Raw genomic sequence first — 19,274 nt, 5'->3', positions numbered from 1 at the left:
GCTAAAGACATACTGCAGTACAACAGGCACACAGGGCACTTGTTATCTCGGTCTTCGATGAAGATATTCGCTGAAAGCACATGCAAGCAAACAAGTACGGATACCGAGTACGAATAGGTAGGAACCTGTTTTCACACACTATCGAAACCTAGCGGGACTGCTTTATTTGAGTTCTTGTCAATTGATCATGAATGCTCCCGAGTCCCGTGGGCCGTCTATGGTGCGTCCGCGGTCCGCCAAAAGTATATTCTGCAGAGCCAAGGTACCTTCTAGAACCACAAAAGGAAAGTAGGGAGCAGGGTCATCGTTACTTGTCGATCTCGCAGTTACTTTCGGCCACATGCTTTTGGTTTCCACTGTTCCCAAGCCGAAAATAAGCTTGATAGCCAAATTAGTTTGGACGCCAGTCATTTTTACTTTTTTCTTTCTGGTACCCTTCACAACCGTCAAAAACGGTACAGATAGACGTGACAGCTTGCTTAAGGTAAGACTAGGTGGTTTCCTCGTTGATTTTGGCAATGCAATCTAACAGTCTCTATAGACTTTTCAGTAATGATTAGGAGATAAGTATGCGCTCCCTACTCGCCGAGTATTGCCACATGAACATACGGCCTAAAACAAAGAGAAGATCAATGATCAATTACACCAACACCGAGTATGGCACCTCAGGTAAAGACAAACGGGCTTTTGTACGATCGTGCTCCTTGCGCCGCGCCCATGGCAGCCGTTCATACCGGTAAAGTCCTCACAGTTGAAGCGAACCAACGCCCAAAATATTCAAGAATTATCCTCATCTGGTACGACTGAACCGAGTAAAATTTTGCGCACATCCGCGTCAAAGTTCCGAGTGTCGACGATGTCTCTGCTGGGAATTAGTAGTGATTGCCAACTTGAAACGAAGATGACCGTCAACTCACAGTCCAGTCTCCTGCTTCAAATCGTCATCCAACGCTTTCAACCGAGTCTCCCTAAGTTTGTCAGCAGGGGTGGCCGGTTCGTGAGAAAACCGAATGAACTGAACACCGATCCAATTGTGTTGTTCATTGGTTCGTTGAACATGAGTTACCAGTCGTTTGATCGGGCCATCGACACCACAGAAACTATCCTGGTTCCTGAGATTCCAGTGGCCGTTCGTCAACACGTATATGCTGACCGGCTTCTTGTTCTGGATAGCCTTGCTGACGACACCGTCCAAACTCGGGCCCATGTTGCATTGTTCTTCACGAAACGCCATTCCCTCGATGCTTTCCTTGAGCTCCGAGGTTCTGGTCGACTGGAGAGGAGGTTCGGATGAGGTGAAATAGACCTCAAAAGTTAAATTTGGGTCAACTCCTCCCTTTTTGAGCAAATAGGAGAGAACTTGGCAACTCGTGGCTACCTTCTTCTGATGAGGCTCCATCGACCTAGAGTCATCCACGAGAAAGATCTTACGAAGCAGACATTAGTTGACGCCAAACAAGCAATTAGAGTGTGTTCTTACCTGATCACGGCCTGTCTCTCCTTTCAACTTCTGAAGGGATGAATTCAGTTGCGGGAAGGCCTCTAGAGGTTTGCCTTTGAACTTAGACCTCGTGCTTCCCCTACTCCGGAGACCTCCGAATGGCGAACGTGAGCGGTACTTTCCTTCTATGCATACGTTCCAAATGGTTTCCATCGTTAATACATCATCATTGAGATCTTGTGGAGACATGTGTTCCGGACTCCACTGGTAATGACTTGGAGGAGAGAGATCGAGGCCAGGTCCTCTGTAGGATGGCAATCTCTCCCGTCGATATGGCAAGTCCTCATTTGTGAAACTATGCGCCGTGACATCAATGGCGGTTTGTAACCTTGCTGGTTGGTTAGGTGCTCCCATCAACTGAGCTCTGTCATCTGGCGGTGCATTTGCCTGAGCTTCAATATTCAGAGCGTTTGTGACGTCTTCGACTGGAACGGACTCTAGTGGTCTTTCCCGTGTGAAAGATATGTGGTTGTTTTCGGTTGCTGTATGAGCAGCGCCTGGCACCGACAAATGTCGGTCGTGGTTCAACAAACTTCCGGGCACATGCCTAGGTCGATCAGGTACTGAGTGAACTCTTTGGGGTATTGTTCGGGACTCGGGAAGGCTTCCTGAACCTGTCTCTTCATGGATTTCATCTGGTGAATGCAACAGAATACCGGGAGTGTACTCCGAATCCGATCCGGTGGACTGTGTTGCAACCATCCTGCCGAAAGGTTGACCTTCAGAATGTCGGCTGGTCCGGCTCAGCGGGCTGGTTTCCCTCCTCCGAGATGGGGAATGAGGCCTCGAAGACCTAATCAGATCATACTCTGTTTCTTTGTGTTGCTCAACCAGGCTAGGACCGTTCATGATCTTGCTCTTCCATGCAGCATGAAGCTCGAAAGCCTTGAGTCTCTCTCTAGGGTCTGTCATAAGCATGCCTGATAAGAGAAAATCGCTTACTTCCGAAAACCATTGAGACTCTTCACCGGCGTAGCTGCTTGCTTTCCGATGCCAGTCATCCACTGCGTCCAGGAGACAAGCTCCTATCAAAGCTCCGTCATGAAAAGCGCCCTCATGAACGCCACCTTTCAAAACAGTTGCGCGGGTTTCTTTTACTCGATCTTCTTGATATCGGCCACGTCCATATTCTCCCCATCTTGTCCAAACTAGAGCTTCGCTAGCAACAGCACCAAGAGACCAGACATCGCTCTCCCCTCGAATTGAGTTCGAGTCGCCTTGATCTCGGCATGCTTCTGGAGCACCTATAAAAGTCTAAGTTAGATGATTGACAGAGCGGTCATACATGAAGTGACGCTTACTGTACATCCCATTTCCCCAATTGTCCTCAGCATTCAGTTCTAATCCTTGATATCTTGCCCTGTTGATGTGGCCGTTTCCAATGTCTGCGAACTTGAATCTTGCAGCATAAATGTTGTTAGACGAGCTTGGACATATGAGAATGTTTTGCGGTCTGATGTCTTGATGAGTTCTGCAATTTGAGATATCAGCTTAGGATAGACTGAAGGCGTATGTTGGCAATAACAGACCCTCTGAGTATCCAGCTTCCCTTGCCCCCATGGCTTTTTCTGAGATTGTGAATTGCATCCAGACCGCCCAAAAGGCCCATCAGGCTGTCCCAGAAGATGATTCGGTCTGAATGAGCCAAAGGAGGAGGATATGTTTTGAAGAAAGACTGCAAATTTCCGCCTGGAGCATATTCAAGTATGATCGTCCGTAAAGAGGGAATCTCGAATGAGCCATAGTACTTGATAATGGAATCATACGATGTAGTCTGGTCGTCGAGCTGCGTGTACATATCTACCTCGTTTTCATAAAGCTGCGTGACCTCCGCATTTACGTCGCGATAAGTTTTGAAGACCACGTACTAATAGAACACCGTTAGAGCTGAACCATGTTTTTTCTGAGAAGAGAGGCTTTAACTTGTTCAGAAAAGCAATGCGGGTGTAGCTTTGCTCGATAAACGCAAACATTGTCGTCTTGGATATTCCCTGAGTGCTCGATACGTTCTTTCGCGATGACAGGAATAATCTGTAGAGGCGGAAGATGTCTCTTCCGCGGTTTGCCCCCTCCTTCAGTCTTGAACAAGAAGGGGCAGAACTTCCACTGTTCCTTCTGGAACTCCTCAAAGACCCTCTTCTCTTCTGAACCTTCTCCCTCGCAATACGCGTGTGGTGTATCTTCCAGTGGCAGAGACGTGTCTTCGACGGACTCTCCTGTGAACAGTGTAATGTGCTGTGGCTGCGACATATAGACGAGGATGGAGAAAACAATGAGGTAATGCGGCTGGATGATGGAAGAAGTGTCTTTGATCCAGTCTTCTCGACCATACAAAACGCGTCTCATGTTATCCTCTGTCCAGAAAGTCTCGAGTGCACGCCGTGAAACGAATGGCACATGCTTGTCCTCGTAGGAGTCGTATCCCCTGATGCCGTAGATATTGTGCTTCTGGACGTACTCATCGACATATCGCCGGAATTCAGCAATCACATCGTCTCGCTTCATATTCCCGTTGCCTGGCGACAGGGGGTAGGCGGTTCGAGGAATTATGAACGGGTCGGAATTCTAAGCGAGTCGCTAAGCCACGCATGCAAAACTCCAATCTGGACGTGAAGTATGTTCGACAGCAATAGTTGTGAGATATGCTCAAGATGAAGGTGATTACCGGTCAAGACCAAGATGAGCACAAAAAGCTCTCGTCGCAAGAGCAGGCGGGTTGGAGTTTATTTGGTGTATGAGAAAGGTCAGAAGCTGAGGGAACTGTTTCCACGCAAGTTGCAAGCACGCCCAATGCGGCTTTTCATTTTCGATGTAAGTGTAAGACCGCTCAGGCGAACTAACGAGGCAACGAGTGGCTGTTAGGCATCGACTCCAGTCAACTTTGGAGCACATTTGTCGCGCCTGCTCTGCTTTTGGAGAACCCGTCCTCTCACCATTGGTCGGGTTTCGTTTGACAGGGTGGGAATAGAGAGGGAGCCTGCCTAGAGGGTCTGGATTATATTAGCCAGTCCCAGCATCATGAGTCGATCAATAGTTGGTTTGGGCTGTCACATCTGCCATAGGCTGGAAGTGTCACATCTGGTGTGCCTTGCTTATTGCTGAGCGGAAGCATCGGCTCACTGCATGGCTCGGCCATGTTGTATGACATGCAGCTAGCCCGCTTCGAAAGTTGGAAATTAGCCCTCATCGGAGACTATGGATCGGGGCAACGAGTCTCTTAGCCTCGGACTTATCGAAGAGGTAAAAATATTATTTTCAACGTATAACTAGTTTGAATGATAATTATAATGTACCAAAGGACCCGAAATCTGCACTAAGAGGATAGAAGGATCTGTACCCCTACAGACTGTCTTGTGTTCTAGCATAGGCGTGTAAAGTTGCCCCTTTACTCCTCTCTCTTTCAGCTCTATACCAAGTCTGCGTGATGCATTAAACTACAAATATATACCAGCCTGTTACTTCTTTACTATGTATGCGTACAGCAATTTTATCCCGAGCCCTTAACGTCTCCGTCTAGCGCTTCTCCTTAGTCGTACGCACATGAATAACCAGCCGCCAATAGTGGCCGCAGTCAAAGGACCGCAAAAGCTCAAAAACAGTATTAAGTTATCACGCTTCCAAACAAACGGCTCTGCCATCTCCTCCGTCTTGTCATTGTTCCAATGCAACACTCCACTCTGGAAGAAGGTCTGCCATCGCGTCAGAGGTTCATATTAGGCTGGCAAGACTCGGGTAAGCAGTTCTTACTGCAACGAAGGTGGCCGGTAGAAAAATCAGTGTCGCAATTGTGATGACATGCATCGACGATGTTTCTTTCAAGGTCTTGTCTGTAATGACTTGCATCTGCTTCGTGTTCTCGTGAGCAATTTCGGCGAACCAATTGCCGATATGATTTGTGCGTTGCTGGAGTAATCGCTCGTACTTTGCGTTTTCATGTTAGCTAAGGAACGTCTTCTATCATGCTGCTCATGGACGCATGCAGTAGGTATGCTTACCAGCTGTATACTCTGATTGAGGGTGATGACCAAACAACGCATTTGCTGCAGTCGTGTTTCCAATCTCCTCACAATAGATTGGATCTCTTTGATAAAGTTGCTGATTGCTCTTTCACATGCAACTTTCCCGCGAAACTCAGTGGCTGTGATCTGGCTGTAGAAGTCGCAGATGTCACCAAGGACAACAATGTCAAGTTCCAGAGCTAGAGAAGCTCGATGAATGATCTCAGAGTGCTTATGCAAGGTTTGAATGTCTTTGAACCGGAACTGGTTGAGAATTTCCCACGTATCTGGCTGGGGAGGCTGTGGACTTGTGTCCATTGTCCACGTATTAGTAGGGTATTGGGCACCAATCTCCGGGTCCGCCATTTTGGACTTCTCTTGCCTGAGCCAAGAGCTGAGAGTTGAACATTTTCCGTTTGTCATTCGAGATAACATCGACATCTTGTTCTTCTCGGAATCAAGAGTGGTGGCTAGAGTGCCAGACACTGATTGACTTTGTGAGTACATAGTCGGGTTGCGGGAGTCTCTCAAAGGCTTGGGGTATGCGCTCAAACAGTTGGACTCTCTGCCAATGAGGTCATCGACAATCGCTTTGCTGGCTGGTGTTACAATCGTTCGAATTCCTGCCTCGGTCTCGTTGATAAACTGTCGCCAATTCTCATCGCACCAGGATAAGTAAACCAAGTGAGTAGCCAGTGATGCCTGAAGATAGAGAGACACATCTCCATCTATTGTTTCAGTCTTTGCTGGAATCCTGAGAAGAGGACTTGTTTTCTTTATTCGATCTTCGAAAGTATCGTCTGCCTTGATGGTAAACCAAAAGGTCCTTCCGGTTTCCACATCAAAAGAGTGGTAGTTCGCAACTTGACGAATCTGCCAGTCCCAGACGCCATTACCACTTTCAGAAGATTCGACGGAGCGAAGAAGATAAGACAACTGAATCTCACGACCGGAACGGCCAAGCCTGGGAAGCTCCGGGAAGCCTTCAGTGGGGCAGTCGAGTGTGTCACTACCTTTGAATTGGGCCAGGCAGAGATCGAGAGGCTCACTTTGTCGTCCAAAGGCATGTACCGGCTCCAAAAAAGAGGTATTGACTTGGTGATAGGCACAGACGAGCTTGAACATGTCTATAGAGCAACTCAACGGCGATCTCGAGTTCTCAGCGCCAACGAAACTGCTCATGGCTTGTCAGAAATTGCGCCTTGAATGTCAGAAGGTCAAATACTGTAGCTTACACATGGCGAACGTGTGGATCTTGGTCAACACGATTGAGATGCAACCAAAGGGATTCCATGTCCCAAATGACTTCTTCCTTATCTGGGAACTCTACTGGCATCAGGTCAACACCCTAGAAAAGTTTAGGTATTCGTTCCTTACGATTTCTTCTTCCAGTTTCCCAGAATGTTATCACAGATGCCGCACGGTCAAACAAACAGCATTCCCTCTCTTGGAGGATTTCGTATTGCCGTTCCCCGTAAAGAGCTTCATGAGGTTGTTGTTTTCCGAGCTGTACTTGAGGATATTGACTAGAATCACGACAAAGTTCCATGAAACGATCGTACGCGTCATGTGTCTGCATTGTGAAAGCTTTTCGTCTCGATACCCCGGGATCAGATGTATGATCCGGATAAAACGTCAGATAGAGAGCTAGTACAATTAAGGATATTCTTGATTATTCTGAGGACGCGCGCTATCTCAGACCGATCATGAAGAAGATATGTGACATTTAAGTTAGAGAAAGGTAATGTCTACATTTCCAGCCAGGTGGCGGGGCTTACTGAAGGTCACCAGATTCTTACTGGCTGCGCGTGTGGTTTGCCTTGCAGACCTCCTCAAACACCGCCCCGTCTTTGCACATTAGCAGGACCGGGCTCATGCAGAATTCTGCCTTAGGTAACGTGGTAGATGTCGATGACTGAAATCCCCTCTGCTTATGACCCCAAACACACACCTCCGCTTCCTGGGCTATTGTACTCCCAGTGTGAGGTCTGAGTGTGGTACGAGTCAGGAACATGTTGTGTGTCCAACTTCTACCTCCATTCTTGATCTGATCGCTCATCCTAACCTGACATCGATTTCTTCTTCTTCTTCTTCTGAGGTATTACCAGGTGCTGGACATTGCTCTTCAGATCGCTATGGTTAGTTTAGAGCGGCATTAGGGCTTGGTATACGGGTTTACCTGAGTGATTGTTATTGCGGCCGTTATCACATAGTCGCCGTCCTTGGACTGCCCAGAGTCAGCTCTATTTTTCTGCTCCTATCTATTCCCCTCATTTCTCTACCTCTCCCACTCTGTCCTTTGTCTTTGTCCCTATTTTCCTCTAGGTCTCTGCCTACCCGTAACCGTGTATTTCTATGTGTACTTTCGTACATGCCTCTCTTTCCTTATAGATTGGTTGAAGGAAAAAGCTCAAGTACTTACTGTGAGGTGAAAGTTGCCGGCGCCTAGATAACTCTGGAGCCAAGCCTCAAGGGCATCTCGTCGCATTCTGTACCCATTGATTGTCGAGACTATCATTGCGCTATCAATTCGATGATCCCATGCGGGGTTCGATACAAAAGAGGAAAAGTAACAGCGAGGCACATTTTGAGGAATGGCGAGAGCTGAGCCCCAGAATTAATGTGTCGATTTGCCTCGATGATCAGGGTCGGAGACTGACCACATCGCCACAAGCCCGTATCAACAGGCCATGCCAGGGGACCCAGAATCCTACATGCCGGCTGTTCCCTGCAGGACGTGACCTCCCATATATAACGACCTAATTGGTCGCCTGATTTCTCACCGGCTATGATCGGGCGCATCGGTTCGGTCGTCTTGGAGCTGGTTGGATGTCAGACAAAACCCCGCTCCAGCAGGCTGGCACGGCTTGTCAGCGTTATCATGCACGGCACTTCTACCTGCATCACTTGTCTCACCGACGGGTTGTGTGATAATACCTACTGCATCTGACCGGCATCCAATCAAGCAAATCGTTCAAGTTCACCTCCGCCATCGCAGACTTGGTTCGGACTGCTCCTAGCCCCTCGTCCAGTGTGTCAGCTTCGTGTAATGGATGCCTTGCCGTAAGCGGCAGGCTCTCATAACTAAGTCGAACCGCCTGCCAAGGTAGCCTGCTCATGTAGAGTAGTACAGCGTACCAGATTAGTCCAAGGAAGGGAGATGAAAACGATTTTGAAGAATCGGTAGTTCCTACCTTAGAATTGAGGGCAACTGGGACTAACCCCGAGGAAATTGATAGTGTGGAAAGGTGGTGAAATATTGGCAGAGCTGGGTGACTCTGAAGCAATCTGATATCCCATCAAGATAGTACCTGAGTATTGACAAGTTGTGGGCAGTTAGTGGATTAATGAGAATGATGTATGATGGTTTTTATAACCTCTCAGTACTTCTACTTTTCAACACTATGCAACCCTAGATTCCTAGCCTTTTACTACTGAGCTAATTCACAAGCGAGCACACGGACAAGCATGTGCACATTGACGTATTTCTTCCAGCTTGGTGGCCGCACAAGCAAGTCATCGGTCGTCCCAGAACCCGATCTGTCTAACATCGATTGTTCCCAATCCTTGATCTCATCGAGGAAGTCCAGAGCCACCAAAAATCTGCTTCTATCAAGGTCAATATCAAGATAGTAGAAATCATTGAACCTGCGGTCACCGCCGTCGAAACACTTAGAAATCCGAGCACCAGGCTTCAGGCAGAGACCATAGTTTATGAGATAGATTTGCGCCTCCCCGTCATCATCCGTATCGTCCAAGGCTGTTAAGAAGGAACCTCTGATATTTTCCTGGTCCATCCTATCGAACACCGATTCTCTAATCGAATTGAACATTCATGAGTAATCGTACGCGAAGACAATACCCCGGGTTCCCAGGGTTCTCAGGAAGTCGTCAGCAAAGGATTCAAGAGGGAAGCGAGGCGGCCTAGGTATGGCCGCTTCCTTGTCTTTCCTAAGCTGATAGCAGAAGAGCTCGCAGTTGAAGGTCACGGCAGATGCCCATCTATCAGTCTTCTGTTGAAAATTTTGACTGGTGAATGAACATGTGGCGTCGGCGGAGCTGCTGTCCGAAACTGGCATCTCTCGTAATGTTTCACTACCAGAAGTCTTGGCCCTCTTGTCTTCGGATTTACTGCGAATACAGTCTTTGATGGCCTGCTTCAACACCGTTTGAGACTCCTTACACGCCAGCCAAATGCTAACATCAACGAAATGCATTGAAGGTGTACCGTGCATCCAGACTTAATTGCAATTGCTGGGCGCATGCTCTGAGTATTCGACGAATTTTGAGGACTCCGTGGTGTGCTCAAATATTTCTAAGAGGGCAGCCTCTTTCTCCAAAGTGTTGCGGGAGCTTGGCAAACAGTGGTTGCGCCCTCATGTCTAGCTGATAAAGAGCTAATTCCAGATGAGAAGACGCAATTCCAGAGGTAGGCGCGGGAACTTGTGGAATATGCCAGCTAAGTTGAGTGTCTTTGGCGGTATCATAGCACTGGTCTCTGGTGGCTTCGAATGGGATTCCATACCAGTACTTTGCAGTTGTTTGATTGTTTCTGGGGTGTTGAGTTGGGGAGATAGGGGTGGATTGCTTCTTGACATAGTGTTTTGACATTGATTCCTTTGCGCACACGTAAGTAAGGTAAAAGATGTAAGAAAACACACGACGCAAAATACTTTAATTATATATACAGGTCCTCACTAAATGCCTTGAGAGTCGCGTGTGGCGGACCAACGTGGATTATGGACTGGTACCATTGGTGTCGCTAATCTTATATGTATTGTTCATGGACCGTCACTGATATCAGACTGTGGGCAAAATTTGGAATGTAGCAGGAGTTTCTGCGGCTGTGTCCAAATGATTAGCTTGTGGTAGGTTCATGTTACTATGGAGTTAAGAGGTATAATTAAACGCAACTGAGAGAATTAGCGCATGAACTTTCGAATACAGAGCCGATTCCTCGCACGTTTGGAGCCACTGATGAACCATCATGTAAGATGGATAGTATGTGATAGCGAGGGTTACCGAGAGATAATTCTTCCAGTCGTGGATAAAGGCCAGATGTGATTTCTGACTTCAATGGACTGGAAGTAGTGATGAAAAGCCCCTCTCACAGGCAGAAAGTAAATTTTGACACGTTCAATGGGAGGGCAGTCCCGGACCTCATCCAGGCTGATGTTGAAAGACAATACAAATTTCGTCTAACGTATCTCATGGAACTACGCCCAACATCCAGGACACCTTGCTCTTGATATCCTGATTCATGCTGGCTGTGCACTGTGCACTCTAAATATAGAGGTTGCGGGTTGTGCCTGCTGATGCCACCAGTAAACGACAGATCATTGAAGCGTGATATATGACAGTCAAACCTCGATTGTGTTAGGGGTCTGCTCCACCACGTGGCATTACGGGCGTACGATCGACATTGGACGATGGGCAGATAATGCAGGTTCATATGCAAAGTAACCGACCCATAAGTCAGTCGGGCCGTAGGTCTCTGCTGTAGCGAATCCGAGAAGTCATAAGAGCGGCTTTCCGTAGTGTTCAATCATCTACCTGTCGATCTGCCAGAATCGTTGTTCCAATACCTATGCATAGATTCAAAGTGTTCCCCTGCTAGTCACAACCTACTCCGCGTTGACATATGGGCTGGTATCATAAAACTCATATCCGATATCAGCATCCCTTGACTTGTTATCAAGGCGTGATCATCGCCCAGAAGCCGGTTTACAAGGTCCGTCCAAAGGGACGTCGGACTTGCAAGAGCGGAAAGCACCATCCGAAGTTTCCAGTCGAGAGCCACAGAGAATCCATGATCTTGGACGGTCCGGGCTCTGTCTGGCCATGGCGTGATCGTCTCAACTCGTCCCGGCGGCAATCTCTGATCCTCCCCTCGGAAAGCAATGACTGATAGCTGTTCGGGCCGTCCACGCAAATCTTCTGACAGCTGGATGTTCGAGAATCACGTGCAATGTTTGAGAGGAGTGCTGCATAGTAATACGTTGTTCGTGGATCTGCCGCAGATTCTGAAACAAACCCTTTTTATAGGCCCACCTGTCATGGTTTGAACCTTTTTCTAACCATTGATCAGACAAGTTGAGATTTCCATGACACAGGATTGCTCCTCTGTGAACTTTCAACTTTGACTCGAGTTCTCAAAAAGTCTGCTTTCCATCGGCAAAGGGGAGGCATTTACTATCCACACAGTAGAGTTGTATGGTGGATATTTCTAAGCCGAACTGTTGGGGCGGTGTTTCTGAGTTCAACTGAGCTGGTTTTGTTTAGTGTGATGTGGTTTCGGGACACGGCACACCCCTGTCATGGTTACGGGTCCCTAGATTTGGAAATACGGGCATTGTGGCCATGCATCTCCAGCACACGGACTCTGAGATGCCTTGCTTACGTTGCCTCATTGAGTCTGGGTTGAAAGTTGTCCTGTCCAAGGTTCGAGCATCGGCTTCCTAAAGTTGTCGATACCGACCCCTCTCGACATCAGTTGGTCGCCCAGTGACATGAGAACCTAAGTTCTTGTGAGAGATCATTGCCATCACAGCGGCGCGTCAATTTAGAGTTAGCGGGGTGCTCTGACTCGACAATGTCACGGCTACGGGGATTACACAGCGTGCGGCATCAGGGCTTCATGGAAGTCCACATGTTCGAGCGGGGTATTTGTGATTCCAGGTTTGATGAAAAGTTGATGTTGATGGCAAAACACTGAAATTGGTATGTGGTTCTCTAATAGCTTGAATGAGAGGCTCATGGGTTGGAAGGCCTCATTCCAATGTTGTGTCCCAAATGAAAGAACAATGCTTGGACCGTCTCGCATCGCGGGGTCCTGTTTTGGTTTTTGAACGCCTGTGTATCACACCCGTCCCGTCCCGGCTGTTGGATATGCTTCCTCGCCCTAGACTGCGCCGACTGCTCGCTTCTCGCTCGTCTCTTTCTAATTTCTCTCATCTTTGGTCGTTAAAAGTGTTATGCGTCAAATCATCCGTGTAGTTGCCCTAGTTCTTCACCCTTGAATCCCGAGCCGGCCGGCTGGCCCGCTCGACCCGGCGATCGCCGTGGGTGGGCCGGGGGGTGGAGGAACCCCATCGCTCGGCCTCGGAAAGAAGACCATCTTTAATGGAAGCGCCTCTTTTTGATGCCTGTGACGGGAGAATGTGAGACCATGGAAGGCTGACAGTAGTTCAAAAGCTTTCACATACTGCGCAGAGATGACATCTATCGCCAAAGCGGGAGACTGTGTTGTGGCAGTGGATGGAGCCCTGTGAAGAGTCACGTAAGCCAGCTGATCGTGCCATCTCGCGATCTTGGATAGACATACGTAGTAGTTGGAGCAGTAGTAACCCATTATGATAATTGTGTAAATGTGTGAGGCCCTGGAGGTGTAAATAATTGAGAGTTGAATTGGTGGACGTGTGCGAGGGAGTAGAGTGGATCTCGAAACTTCGAAGGGATGGACCAGCCTGGGTACGATGGGAGATTGAGCAGATCTTTCTGATGTTCGCGGGACGTCAAAGAATGCCAAGTCGCTTGAGCACTTGTAACGAGATGGAGGAGAAGGACTTGGGAGAAACTTATACATGCCCCAAACGCCACCGCCGCCCAGACGCTGGCAACGGAGAAGGTCCATTAATAACACAACACACACGCTCTTGGATAGTCCGGCAAGTTTCTTTGCGGCAGCAGAGCAGGTAGCAGGCCACTGCCACTTGGCTCGCTTTGCGTCGTCCGCCTCAACGAAACGAAACAAGCCTCGGAGACCGTGACACCTGTCCAGGGCTGCCCCCTTCAGGAGCTCCTAGCCGGCTTGTGGCCCGACAGGCAAGCAGAACTAAGCCTAAAAATCATCCGACGAAATGGCTTTCACTGTGTCATACAGGGGGGATGGAGGGGATGGCCGGACCAACTTTCATTAAAGAGCTATAGGTAGGCACCGCCATGGACACCATGTGTAGCAAAGAGGGAAAAGAGGGGACGGTATTGAAGCCCTGCGGGCCAAGTGCTACGCTGTGCTGGGCATTGGGCCAAAGTTTCTGCTTGGTCAGTGCTTCTCCGGCACGGTTCCCAGCTTTCCGGGAACCCAGCGTGCCCCTTGGTTCCCCTTGGCCCCTTTGTTAGTTGCTGCTGCATGTTCCTACCTCCTGGTTGTTAACTGACGCTGTTGGGATCCGTCTAGTTTGAGGGAGATAGCGCTTGTTTGTGTTTGTGGCAGGCTGTGGGGCTGGTCTCTTGACGACGGGCAGCGACCCGACTCACGACGTCTAACATTGGCGGCTCAAGACGACGAGAAACAAGTAGGCAGGACGGTACCAAGACACAAGACGTGCCACTGCTAGGGAGGTTTGCGGGGAACATCGCTGGGCGTGGCTGGTGGTAGTTGGGGGCGAAAGGCGTTTGCTAGGCGTGCTTGGTTTCAGATGAGACCGAAGTGCAGAGTATGGCACACAAAGTAGGGACGGAGTGGCTCAGAAGGGTACGTGTACGGTCTCTTGGAGAGCGGGCCCGCTCGCATGTGCGGCATACCTACTCAGATCAAGCGTATGTACGGAAATGCTATTTGTGGTGATGACAGTTGGTGTGCCGGGGGAAACAACGGCAGGTTGAGCCTTGCTTGAGGTTGATGGAGAACGGGGGACCCTCTGCCCGGCCACAGGTTATGCGGATGGAGCTGGTCGAGACCGTTCGGAGGGGTTCCACGTCAGCAGTCCAATGGTGTTCAGTCAAGATAGGGCTATAAAGTCCAGGAAGGATTGGCGGAATTGTGGTTTGATGATCTCATTCATAATACGGGTCAGGTCTCCAAAGCATGGAACAAAAGAGACTTTAGGGGCCGGAGGGGACTAAATCAAGACCAGATAATATGCCACGGGTACCTTCACCCTTCCTAGCAAGCCGATAGACCGATGCGGGCCGCTACGGCGCCTCAAGGCGGCGGCTCCTATCTTGGAATTCAGGTGGCAGGCCTTGTGAATGGCCAATGAATTCGAGTGTCGATGAGGATAAGGAGTGTGTCTATCTATGCTTGTGAAAGTTGAGGAGAGAGGTATGAAAGTGTAATGAATGGATATATGTTCAATTCATCGAGTGAATGAACGACTGAGTGAGTATCCGCGAGTAGGTGCAGGATGAGTAAGCGGACCAACGATGCCAGCTGATAATGGTTATGTAATAACTCCGGCCCGACTAAATGACATAGCAAGGCGCGGCACGTGCAATGAGGCTAAGGCAAGTGGGGCCCCTGGATCCGAGCTCAACTCTCCTGGGAGCTCCAGGAAACTTTCAGCGCATGGTTCGAGTTCCATCTCTTGGTACTTTTTCGCATCATCCTAATCCAAGGTCAGACCACTCCGTGCTGCACGTCCGCGGCGAACAATTGAAGCCACTGGCGAAACCCACGATACACACATTGACCAAGAAAACACCTCCGCCGAATGCCATTTGATCCGAGCCCCATTCACCAAGACACCAACTGAACGTCTAATTACATCGCGTCATCATCTCTTCTCGATAGGCGTCACTCAATATGGCCGTCTTCGACAGCAAAAAGTTCCAGTCCTCGGCGGCTACCAACACCTTCGCTGCCAAGTACCGGGCGCAGATGGCCAAGAGGCCGTTCCTCCTATTTGGCTTGCCTTTCGTGGCCGTCATGGTCGCTGGTTCGTTCGTCTTAACGCCAGCTACAGCGATCCGCTACGAAAAGTACGATAGAAGGGTGCGACAGGTTACCAGGGATGAGGAGTTGAACATGCGTCGGTCAGCGCGAAAGGTTGACATGAAGGAGGAATACTACGTAAGTCATAATATTGAAGCAACTCGGCGGGTTGTAAGAAATGAAGACGTGTATGGAGTAGGACTAACGGAAGATAACAGCGACTTGCGGCCAAGGACATCGACAACTGGGAGCAGAAGCGTGTCAAGCGATTCGCCGGCGAACACGACGGCATCATTGGCGAATAGAGAAGCCATCGCGATGAGCTTGATCTTGATCGACTGAAGGACTATGATGCGTTGGCTCAACTTCGAAATGCCAGGCTCGCCAACATACGTGCATCGAGATTGGATGAAGAAACGGATTCGAAGAACTCAATCAAGGGGGTTTATTTTCCTTCAATCGCTGTCACGATCATTGCGGCCAACTCCTTCGCTTAAAGTCTCAGCCCAAGCAAGAACGCGACCGCGGCAAGGCGCTTGTTGTGGCAGAATTGTTGACGCAAGAATGTGCACATCTTCATCTCGGCAGCGTCTGACCTTGATCAATGCGCACAAAAACAATCAGCCACTTCGTACCCAATCCTCCAAGCCACCAAGGGTTCAAGACCAGCTAGGCGTCGCCTTCAACGTCACTTCCGAACCCCGTTGTCAATCATTATCTGGCAGGTCTCATGCGGCCGCCATAGCGGCTGTGGTACGGGACGGGAGGCATGCACAAGAAGATCCCTATTAGGGGGAAAGCGTCGGACCGTTGTTATTGGGACAACCAAGATGCACAACATCCGGGCGGCTCCCTTTGGGCGCTTGCACGCGTGATGACGCACCCGCGGGTCGATCTGGGGTGGCCGCAGTGAGCGCGGCCACTCCCTGTCGAGTGTACGAACTTGAAACATCTGTCTTGATCTATTAGAGACACGTTCGGGAAACTTGGGAACTTGGAAGGAAGTTTGATGTTATTGTCATGTCAATCTGTGTCTGGGTACGGGTGAAGCAAGCCCCTATGCACCGGGAAGAGTCTGACGCCAGCTCCCTTGGTAGCCTCACAACGCGCGACACGCTAGAGCACATTCCAGACGGAGGCTGATGCTCAAGTTCAACATCATACATGTAAAGCAAGTCTCAATCGATATCGACTAGTGGCATGGGAATACCAACTTTTGGGTCATTGAACGTTCTTTGGCATATAACTGAGTGACCACATATTCAATGCACAAGACAGCAGTGCCTGCCCTGCGTCCTCTGGCCATCGGAAGCCACGGCTTGGATCTAACGACGACCTTGAATGGATGAGGCCCCATCACGATCGAGGTGCTATTGTTTTGACCGAACCGCCGGTGAAATGCAACGGTTTCCTTGTCGCACGCATCAACATCAGCCTCTGCCGAACGAAGCTGTCAATCAAGCCACTGCCCTAGCGTGGGAGGGGTGGCTGTTCCGTTTCGAAACGTCTTCGTGTTCTCATCGGTCGATCCAGTCGCACCATGAATCCAAGAGAGATGAGAGAAAAAACAAAAGCCCGGATAGAAACAGTCGCACAAGTAGCCCAAGAGCCAGTGGCGAACATGTCACAGAAAGATTCAGGAGGCCGGCGTCTCAAGACGGAGGACCGCGGACGAGGGAAACCATAGAAGAAGTCTTGTCGATCGGGATCGACGGGGCATTGCCATGCCGTCACTTCGTTCCCACCACCCCCATAGTAGTGTAGAGCCCGGCAGCATGGTCCTGATGGGGGTCGCGGGTCACTTTCCCTACTTTTCTGATGGGAACGAGAGCACGACATTTTGGCTCGGTGGATTCCAAAGGGCTGACAGACTGACTGCACGAGGTGTGCGGTAAGAGCGTTTGTGGGACGAACTAGCTTGCGGTCTGGCAGCTTATCGTACGGCGCCCGCGGAACGCAAACTTCGTGTTCGTGGTAATAATAGTCATTCGAGTAGCTCTGACTGTCATCGAGTGGCCTGGTTGAGTCATCAAATAGCCTGACTGTATTCTTGGATCGAAACCCCCCGTTGATACGGGATCCCGTTGGCTGAAGCAAATGGAAGTTCTTTGTGGCGCATTAACGCTTTCAGTGAGACTAACACAACTATAACGCTTATGATTCGTTTGCGTCGTGGATTGCTGACGCAAGGCTGTACTCTGACTATAGTAGCGTGATGTGTGTGCCGCGCAGCCTTGAGGGAGAAGCCGAACGATCTTCTATTTCTGGGCATTATCACGATACGATGCGTGGAGTGAGTAAATCGCAGGTGAGTCGAGGGATCCGCTGGAGAAGTCTCAACTCGAAACTCCGGGTATAGCACGTCGAAGACTTTTGCCCCCGCGCTTGTCGGGAATCGGGATGAGTTCGCTTCTTTTCTTCCCTTGCAACGCCCTTCCGATTCACTGGGAACACACACAGTCCGAGTCTGAGCATCACCAAGTGGGACTTCTTGGCGAGACGGTCAGGAAAGCTCCTAATAGACGGGCGGTGGGGGGAGGAAATGGCGGAATATGGAAAGGGAGGTTAAAAGATAATCTGACGATTGAGGGAGGAGGAATGCTGGACTGAAGAGAGAGGGTGTGCGCGATGAGACGGGCTGGTGGACTTGGCTCAGTGTACAACCTGGGAACCTCCAATAGATGATTGTGAATGGCTTCTTGGGGCTTTCTTGGACACCACCACCACACGGAGACCGGTTTTTACAAGATAGCAGATTACAAGATTATGATGTGAAAGAAGGGCAACCGCTCCCTGGATTCCTCTTGGATGGGTCTTTGCACTCGACCAACACGATCGTGAGATCGAGATGGAAGTGTGTGCTGTGACCTCCTCGGAATTCCTCCGGACCTAATAATTTCAACCTATCGAAATCTATTGAACGGTTCTTGGAAGTTGGAGTCCGTCACGATGGAATCACGATGGGGGGGGAAGACATCAGCTGAGCTGCGAACTTGCTAGGATGATGGATCCCGGTTGTGGGTTGTGGACTTTGTGATTGAAGCTAGCCAAAATTCTGCCCAGGGATGGTAATGAGGAAGTGCACCCTTTTTCCTGGGGGAAAGCTGCTTGATCAGCTGGAAGTGAGGGGTCAAGACCGGATGGCGTCGGATGCTGTGCCCGGGAGGGCGTGGGGAAATCCTACCCAAGGCCGAACGGTGTGTGGGAACGAAAGAATCCCGACGGGATCGGGGATGACAATTGGTAAAATGGAAGGCTTTGCCAACAATAGAAGGTGAGGATGAAGCAACAGGGTAAGTGAAACGGATGAGCTGTCAAAATGTGAGATTCACTGCGGATGAAGGACATTGCATGCAGGACATGCGATGAACAGTTGGCAGCGGCGGTTGCAAGAAATGCGCATCTGAAGAACTCACCTACCATTTCGATTCTAAGCAAACTCATCATGCGAACAGCGGCTGTTACCGACCCGTTTTCTGTAAAGACCGCATTTCGCATTTCTGAAATCTGACCGCTTCTTTCATCACGCAAAAGAGAAAGAGGGGAAATCTCGTCTGTTTACTAGTGTGACAAGTTATCAACGGATCTCTGCACCGTTTGCATTTAGCTGCAGGAACACGATGAATATGCCGACCGTTCGCGGCTTAGTCTCCAGCTTCCTTGGCTCTATCTCAGGCACCACCACATCAGACCAGAAACTTGCGTGGTAAGTGTACCTTCTTTCCGCAGTACAGCGGATGTACTACCAAGAGGAGAAAAGTCACGAGGAGAGAGAGAGAGAGAGTGTGTGTGTGTGTGTGTGAGTTTGGCGTGTCCCTTTTTTTTTGCCATCCACCGCCGCGCCAATCCTAAAGAGGCTGAGACGAGTGCCCATCGCACTTAAAAAAACATCTCGAGATTCGTCAGCCACTCAGCAGCTGCGGCAGTGGCTTGTCGTTCTTTTCCCATCTTCTCCCAGCGCCTCCCTCCCTTTTCCCACTTCCGTTCACGCTAGGTGGCAGCGTTTTGTAGCGTTTTGCACTCTTTGGGTATGGTCAGGTGGGATCGTCGACGTTTGGGGGGAGGGAGGGGGGTTTAGATCAGGATCAGATCAGGCGTGTCCTGCTGAACGATCACGGTC

General features: G+C 49.7%; 4 protein-coding genes across 4 annotated transcripts; 1 reads left to right on the top strand and 3 right to left on the bottom strand.

Moving 5' to 3' along the window:
* Nucleotides 1-461: 461 nt before the first annotated feature.
* On the bottom strand, nucleotides 462-4,441 carry BDP55DRAFT_640796 (uncharacterized protein). The gene is made up of 6 exons (XM_060573366.1): nucleotides 3,425-4,441; nucleotides 3,031-3,368; nucleotides 2,803-2,972; nucleotides 1,481-2,745; nucleotides 918-1,426; nucleotides 462-862 (listed from the first exon to the last, which is right to left on the bottom strand). The coding sequence occupies exons 1-6, from the start codon at nucleotides 4,004-4,006 to the stop codon at nucleotides 778-780; spliced, it is 2,949 nt and encodes a 982-aa protein (XP_060436960.1). The 5' UTR covers nucleotides 4,007-4,441; the 3' UTR covers nucleotides 462-777.
* A 306-nt stretch (nucleotides 4,442-4,747) lies between these two features.
* On the bottom strand, nucleotides 4,748-7,217 carry BDP55DRAFT_640792 (uncharacterized protein). Its single transcript, XM_060573365.1, has 4 exons — nucleotides 6,735-7,217; nucleotides 5,497-6,673; nucleotides 5,249-5,422; nucleotides 4,748-5,190 (listed from the first exon to the last, which is right to left on the bottom strand). Exons 1-4 carry the CDS (start codon nucleotides 6,833-6,835, stop codon nucleotides 5,002-5,004), a joined length of 1,641 nt encoding a protein of 546 aa, XP_060436959.1. The 5' UTR covers nucleotides 6,836-7,217; the 3' UTR covers nucleotides 4,748-5,001.
* A 5,194-nt stretch (nucleotides 7,218-12,411) lies between these two features.
* On the bottom strand, nucleotides 12,412-13,277 carry BDP55DRAFT_11967 (uncharacterized protein). Its single transcript, XM_060565442.1, has 3 exons — nucleotides 12,824-13,277; nucleotides 12,705-12,764; nucleotides 12,412-12,644 (listed from the first exon to the last, which is right to left on the bottom strand). Exons 1-3 carry the CDS (start codon nucleotides 13,130-13,132, stop codon nucleotides 12,501-12,503), a joined length of 513 nt encoding a protein of 170 aa, XP_060436958.1. The 5' UTR covers nucleotides 13,133-13,277; the 3' UTR covers nucleotides 12,412-12,500.
* Nucleotides 13,278-15,025: 1,748 nt separating this feature from the next.
* On the top strand, nucleotides 15,026-15,459 carry BDP55DRAFT_625447 (cytochrome c oxidase assembly protein cox-16; the record flags this gene model as incomplete). The annotated part of the gene is made up of 2 exons (XM_060571475.1): nucleotides 15,026-15,292; nucleotides 15,373-15,459. The coding sequence occupies 2 exons, from the start codon at nucleotides 15,026-15,028 to the stop codon at nucleotides 15,457-15,459; spliced, it is 354 nt and encodes a 117-aa protein (XP_060436957.1).
* Nucleotides 15,460-19,274: the final 3,815 nt, after the last annotated feature.

This window comes from Colletotrichum godetiae (genome assembly GCF_030913485.1).
Source record: "Colletotrichum godetiae strain CBS 193.32 chromosome Unknown BDP55scaffold_1, whole genome shotgun sequence".
Taxonomy (NCBI): domain Eukaryota; kingdom Fungi; phylum Ascomycota; class Sordariomycetes; order Glomerellales; family Glomerellaceae; genus Colletotrichum; species Colletotrichum godetiae.
Note: the sequence above shows the minus strand (reverse complement) of the source record. Positions and strands in the feature narration are given on the sequence as shown.

Excerpts from the sequence above, each read along its gene's own strand:
- BDP55DRAFT_640796 (XM_060573366.1), bottom strand. The coding sequence starts at position 4,006 with ATGAAGCGAGACGATGTGATTGCTGAATTCCGGCGATATGTCGATGAG. Across the intron at positions 3,369-3,424 it reads CGCATTGCTTTTCTGAACAA|TACGTGGTCTTCAAAACTTA; the intron begins GTTAAAGCCTCT and ends GTGTTCTATTAG. Across the intron at positions 2,746-2,802 it reads TTGGGGAAATGGGATGTACA|GTGCTCCAGAAGCATGCCGA; the intron begins GTAAGCGTCACT and ends AGACTTTTATAG.
- BDP55DRAFT_11967 (XM_060565442.1), bottom strand. The coding sequence starts at position 13,132 with ATGGACCTTCTCCGTTGCCAGCGTCTGGGCGGCGGTGGCGTTTGGGGC. Across the intron at positions 12,765-12,823 it reads ACTACTGCTCCAACTACTAC|GGCTCCATCCACTGCCACAA; the intron begins GTATGTCTATCC and ends GACTCTTCACAG. Across the intron at positions 12,645-12,704 it reads ATAGATGTCATCTCTGCGCA|GCATCAAAAAGAGGCGCTTC; the intron begins GTATGTGAAAGC and ends CTCCCGTCACAG.
- BDP55DRAFT_640792 (XM_060573365.1), bottom strand. The coding sequence starts at position 6,835 with ATGCCAGTAGAGTTCCCAGATAAGGAAGAAGTCATTTGGGACATGGAA. Across the intron at positions 5,423-5,496 it reads TCAATCAGAGTATACAGCTG|TACGAGCGATTACTCCAGCA; the intron begins GTAAGCATACCT and ends GAAAACGCAAAG. Across the intron at positions 5,191-5,248 it reads TACCGGCCACCTTCGTTGCA|ACCTTCTTCCAGAGTGGAGT; the intron begins GTAAGAACTGCT and ends ACGCGATGGCAG.